Source organism: Halyomorpha halys, unplaced genomic scaffold (genome assembly GCF_000696795.3).
Source record: "Halyomorpha halys isolate HHAL.00 unplaced genomic scaffold, Hhal_1.1 Scaffold12.1, whole genome shotgun sequence".
NCBI classification, from domain to species: domain Eukaryota; kingdom Metazoa; phylum Arthropoda; class Insecta; order Hemiptera; family Pentatomidae; genus Halyomorpha; species Halyomorpha halys.
Genome location: NW_027109908.1, coordinates 1218448 through 1225340, shown reverse-complemented (window position 1 = coordinate 1225340; position 6893 = coordinate 1218448). Strand labels below are relative to the sequence as shown.

Here is a 6893-nt window from a genome sequence, read left to right as displayed (position 1 = left end):
TATCAGGACTAAATCATAAATATATAAATAAATATATGTCACAATCTCACAAGAGGAGATCATAACACAAAAAAAGGCAATCCATCATTTATATCATTTATTGGTCTTTACCATACAATGATAAATAAACAAAATGCCTGTCTAGCATTATAGGGACGTTATACAATAATTATATATATAAATGATTGACCCTGTTTTTCAAAATATGAATGTCGAGGGTACGGTAAAAAGGCACAAAAAATAGTTAACAACTATTCATTTGTCTATGTTTCGCCCCACTTTTGCAGGATTTTTTCAGAGTTAAAAGAAGATACAAAACAACTAAAAATATGTTGATAATGTAGGATAATAAGATACAAAGAAGTAAACTACAATCGAGTTGAAAGTTATGTAAACATAAATGAAAAAATTATATAAAATTGAACAAAAATAAGACCTACAATAAATATATTTAAATCAAATTATTAAATTAAATATATATATATATATATATATATATATATTTTTAGACTAACATAGTTTTTGTGAATTAAAGTTGAGAAACATTTAATAAATCTAAGTCATTAATGTGGAGATTTTATATTTTGATCCATCAAATTGGACGCAGGCACATCTGTAGTATTGTATGTGACAAAAATCTTTCGTGCAAGTTTGTCGTGCATTCGCATATAGTTGATAGTACCAACAGCGACCGAAAGAAGACAGCAAATGTCATAGTTTACACGAGTTAGAGGCTTAAACAGCTTTCATTATCACTATCACAGTCACCGTGGGACTTGAGCTTTCCGAACTTTATTTCGACAAATAGTTCAAATATAATTATCATGACTAGTAATTATAATGATAATCAACTCAATAGTAATAAGGCCTACTGCACACAGAGCTACTGAAAAGAACTAAACCAATCGGTAACTCAGGTTGCTAACCAGTAACAGACTCAGTAGTGACTTGATTCAAAACACGAGGCTGCTCATCAAAAATCGAAATCTCTAGTTCGTTTAGTGTCGTCATATCGAGCGTTAAATGTATTCAGAATACTTTAGCTATGAAACAATCATGTAGTATAATTATCTCAGGAATAGGAGAAGAATATTAAGGTTTTGGGTACACCCATTCATTGAAAACAATGTTCAGAAGCGGTTGTTGTTTGCTACTAAACATGTTGTACGGCGTTCCAGACTTCTACCAATGTCTTCCTCGTTTCATACTTCTTCGAATATCCAGAACCTGCCCTACCATGGGATACGGCTTAAGTTGTGAAAATATTCTAAATTATATATAACTGCTTATAACCGATGTTAAAGTACATATCCATTATAGATTTGTTAATTATGATTTAAATTACCTGGCATTTGATTTTATTTTAAATTAATACAGTCTGTGTCTTGGATTTAATGTGCCTTAATGCGTTCCAACCGGGTGATGTCTACTGGTCAAGTTATTTCATACTAGCGGCTATTTGTAGGTTGAACCTCGTTGCAAAACGATGGTCGTTCGTTATCTCGCGTTTGTTTTCTTCCTTGCCTTTGTTTGACAGCCGAAATGTGATTGTGGGAAAACATTTCAATTTATTTTTTAATCATCAAAGAAACACTTGTACAACTTTTAATGTTCTACTTCTCATATAATACATTAATCTAAAGCATGGAGATTGGTGGTGTGAAAATGGAGGAACAATTGTTATCGCCGTTTTATGTTATGAAGTTAAAATGCTATTGATGAAATTAATTTGTGTCTTTTCTGTTTACATCTACTGTGTGTAGTATGACCTTAGTTATTATTCTAACTCTGATTTTCCATGAATCAATCATTTATTGAGAAATGGAAATTGATGATTATGAAGAAAAACCATTTAGTAAGTTACTATGACATCTTTACTTTATTTTACTATTATGTTACTTAATCAATAAATTAAGAGAGGTATATAGTGAATAATCTAGAGGTGAGAAAAGTAATATCTTTTTAATAATCATCGAATAGATGTCCTCACACTTCGACTGTGAACACTAGTACAGTTGTTTATCAACTCTCATTTCATTATTAATGCAATCAAATGAAAGAAAGTGTATCAACCTGGATGTGGATAATTTATTGTTACTAACAGTATAGTTCATTATCTGAAAAAATAATAGATTCCTTCATTTTGATGGATTCTATCAAACCATGATTTGATAGAGACTTTCTGGATTTCTCACAACAATCTTGAGATGAGAAAATGAATAATTGATATTTGGCAGATTTGAGTTAAATCACTGTCTCTTTGCTAAAACCCTATGATCCGAAAGTTGCCTAGTTCCTTAGTTCAAACACATGTATTAATAAATATTCTTTGTTATGACGTTTCTAACTGATTGACCATCTTTAAGCTATAAACTATGATCTATAGATTAGTATATACAAGTATAACGGGGAATTTACGTTTTAATTACAGAGGAAAAGTTGACGTAATTTCAAACAGGAATTATATATAAAAAGTTACTATTATAGAAAAAAAAACATTGTATGATTATGATTATAGAACAACAAAAATGGAAAACAAAAAAATAAATAGTAATAAATGGTATTCCAAGTAATGAAGTGTCAAGAAAAACTAATTTTGGTTATTTTTCAAAAAATTAATAAACTTTAAATTTAAATAATTGTATTCATGAAAATATTAAATATATAATGAATAACACCATGTGAGAAAATGCCTGAAGTTGGATGGATGCCTTATTAATGTGAAATGAATAAAAATGTTCGAATTATTCATTTTGGCAGATTTATGGTGTTTTGTTTTATTATAGGAAATAGTTTGCTAAAAATTATTCTCTCTGATAATGATATTTATTACAAGCTTAACTCTTTATGTTTAAAGAAAAAATACCTCGTAGAATCTTTGGTCAAATTAATAGATTTAATTAAGCTTATATGCTTCTAGATCCCGCTACATGTGCCATTTGGATTAAAGAAGAACCAGCAGAAGATTGCTGTGAAGAATATAATTATGGAAAAGGTAAGCTTTGTAACTGCACATTGAAATGATTTAAATTTTTTTTTCTGTTTGTTTATATTAGTTAATGTTCTAGACAGTGATTTGGAAGCTGCACAGGGTGTCTTGGTTAAGGAAGAGGCTTGTAAACGACTGTCTGGTAAGTCTTTAATAACAAGGTTAAAGGTAACAGTACATAAGTGTCACTCCACTTGGCCAGTGAGCATGTTACTTAAATGCTATGTTCTTTTGTGGATTAAAGCCTACTTTATTATTACTACTGCTTAAATTAGATAAGAGCTGTTGACTTCAGTTCTTATTTGCAAACTAGTTATTTTGGTTTTTCAATTTAAAAGACTATAATTTCCAGTAATTCTTAAGACCGTTGGGGCAAGAACAATCATATTTATGGTGCATTGTACAGGTTACAAGTAAAAAAGTAATGGAATAAAATGGTTCAAAGTATTACAAGATATTATTATTTATTGTGAAATTTCGGTGCCCTCAAAAAATCCTACCACAGAGAGTGGCTCTCCTCCTCCCTGCCCGTACTACACTGCACCATTGGATTATGTGTTAATTATTTTGAATGAGTTAAAGTGATTAAATTTGATGTTTTGTTAAATCAATCCTGCAAGTTGGCGATGAAGTGAAACAATAGAGAATTCTACGTTTACAGATTTTAAACATAAACTATGCGAGTTCTTGGCCAGGATGTATATGTGTGACTATGAAATAAAATGAAAAATTGACCTTTATTATAGGGCACTTAGTCCTCTAAAAATATCAAATTAGACAATTCCAACAGTATTTGTCTGGCTCCATTAAATGATATTTGACAAAATAAATTAAAACTATAATAATAATTATATATAAAATATGAATAAAAGATACATGTTTATGCGAGTTTGATTTGACATTTCTTATTTACAAGTTTACGAAAGATTGATATTCAAGGAAATGGATTTATGATTGATTAAATGATATTAAGGAGGAAGATTTGAGAATGTATGTGGGTATGGTATTTCAAAATGAGGTAGCTCGTTTGGTAAAAATATTTTTCAAAGGAAGTTCTATGGAAAGGGGTGTTCAAATCGGTAGGTTTGGATCTTGTAGTTAGCCGGTGGATGAATAAATGTAGGCTGAGGAAGTCAATAGTGTAAGAGGTTTTTTAATGTAAGATTTGGAATATAATAGTGCCAAGAATGTATAGTCTTCGGATGCTGGGATAGAGCCAACTTTGCTCAGAATAATATTGAGAGATATGAGAATGCCTGGGAATAACAAAGATGAATCCTACGAAGGCAGTTCATTTATCTTTTTAATCTCATATCTTGTTCATTTGAAAGTCCTGCATATTCTGGATTACCCTAGTCAAGTTGTAGGAGATACTAAAAGCTAGTAAGTACTTCGGGGATAAAGAATCTCAGAATCTTAGGAGCTGTTTATGGATTTTTGGGTTATTGGGAAAATATAGCTGTGTTTTAGGAATCTCAAACTGTTGTGTAACTTTTTGTTTGTTGCACTTCGTCTTATGAAAGACTTTTTCCCTACCCACAAAAAAAAAACAACTCATTTTCCATGAACAGTAGCAGGCCATATGTGCTAGTAAACGTACAATTGAATTGGCTACTTTTACAAATTTGTTTAATCCTCTGTTGAGCAAGCTAATCGATTATATTATCTTCTTTGTTCAATTATATTATCGTGTCTGTTGATTCTTCATGTCTTCTATATTACAAAAATTGCTGTTCCACTGACAGTAGACAAAGGGTAGTCAGGCTCTCAGTACTCCAAGACATGATTTTTCTTTTTAATTGATATATAAAAAAAATAAGTAAACTATTCTCTGATGTACTGCAATGTTGCAATGTGGTTTAATTTATTATTATTATCGAATTCATCCCATCTTTTATAAGATGGATGAACACATTCATGATGATCAAAAATAAAAAATCTATCACCCTGACCTTCGTAAAGATTATTGCACAATTTCAAGTTAGTATATTTATGGTTACAACAGGGCGGAATCTGTGTTAAAAGTTAAAAATAATATATTCTTTGTGTTTTAAACAATTTGTAAAAAATGGCTCAAGAATTAAATGAATGCTGTTACAAAGTTTCTATAACTAATATATAATATATTAGATTTTGTAATAGATGTTTGGTATTTTATTGTTTGTTTCTTTTTATTAGAATCAACTGAAGAAAAGTTACTCAAAAGCAACCCTGAACACATTATTGTGGATGCAGAACCTCCTTTCAATGAAGGTAAGGAATAATCTGGTTGCGTAATATTAACTTCTGAGGCTTGTAAACACTTACAATATAAACCAGTATTATTATCTATCGTACCGGTGTGGGTGGGATTTTTAATACAAAACAAGTACATATAATAGTACAAGATTAGAAAAAAGTTAGTTATTTGATTACTATAATGAAAACTATTTATAATTACTAGTAAAAATTCATTGGTCTGCCAAGTATAGTTTTGGGAAATTACAAATTTCTGCTGGTTTCAAAATGTCAAAAAGAAAAATAATTTTTCATTTAGAGCTTCATATCGTTAAAATTACCTACAACACTAGAAAACCTGATAGCTCGTCATTTACGGTACAGTAAATTTTCTAAAATATGTTGAATAATTCTCGAAATACAATTTTTTTAAATAAATAGAGATTATCATCTGAGATAAAGATTATCATCTTTATCTCAGGAACCATAAGACGTACAGATATCCATTTGCACTCAAATTAAAGTTAGTTTAATGTCCTATTAAGTAGTTTATGACGTTTATCTTCGTAGGAGTAGTACTTTGATATATAAATAAATAAAATAAATTGATTTCTAGTTTTTCGGACAACATATAATGAACTACTACTATCCTTACGAACATAAAAGTTATAAACTACCTTGTAGTGCATTAAACTATCTTTAACTTTATTACTGGCAGACATATGAGTTTTTCATTAATCAAACATTTTATCTATACGACTAGAAATCAACATATTGTGAATTTATTTTGGCAAATATTATAAACAATACTACTCCTACAAAGATAAACGTCATAAACTACTTTAAAACACATTAAACTATCTTTAATTTGAGTGTTAATAGACATCTGTACGTTTCATGGTTCCTTACTTATTATGAATACTTATATATTCCCCCTAGCTACACTTGGCAGACTCATATATTTTAACTAGTAATTGTACATAGTTTTCATTAAAGTAATAAAAAATTGGAGTAAAATTACTGATTCTTTATTCTACCAGGCTCTTGTACTATAAAATCATTTCAGGCTATTTGGTTTTTTTTTTTTTTTTTTTTTTTATTAAAAACAATACTTCATACTGACGCATTCAAAGAGAGGAAAGTTAAATACCTAAGTTCCTCTGTTACGTTCTTAAATCAGGTTTTGTTTAACAGCCATGGCTTAACAACGTGGGGATTGCTGCTGAAATTTTTAAGTGAGCCTAGATTAAAAAAAGTGTCGGATCTGAAGGAAGTTTTTTATCGTGTTGGCAGAAAGTACTCTTACCAGAGACTGGTAATATCAACGTCTGCCAATTTTGATCAATCGCAATCAAACTTTATAGATCAACAAACTCATTATATTTCAAAACCTTAGCCTCACTTTCTGCCACTATTTTCTAATTCTATATAAGAATTTTTGATGTACACTATTTCGTAATGTTTGTGTTAGTTTTAAAGACTTAAACACTCAATATTTTAATTTCAGTCTTTATAATAATAGTCTTTGAGATAGATATCGTTTTCATAAATATTTTTGAATATTGTTACAAAACACTTTAATTGTGTTTCACTTATATATATTTTTTTCACTTTCTTATTTGGAGGGAGATGCGAGAAATTTTAGTTAAAACAGGAAAAATCAGAGAATCTGACACTTGTATATATA

The 6893-nt window shown here is 29.6% G+C and overlaps 1 protein-coding gene across 1 annotated transcript in view; it reads left to right on the top strand.

The window, feature by feature from the left end:
- Positions 1 to 1494: 1494 nt before the first annotated feature.
- The window catches only part of LOC106679384 (zinc finger X-chromosomal protein), a gene marked incomplete in the record, with an annotated part of 7267 nt that continues 1868 nt past the window's right edge, over positions 1495 to 6893 (top strand). The window contains 4 exon segments of the mRNA XM_067048070.1: positions 1495 to 1855; positions 2921 to 2995; positions 3069 to 3131; positions 5168 to 5242. Of these exon segments, the coding sequence (XP_066904171.1) occupies positions 1822 to 1855; positions 2921 to 2995; positions 3069 to 3131; positions 5168 to 5242 (247 nt within the window).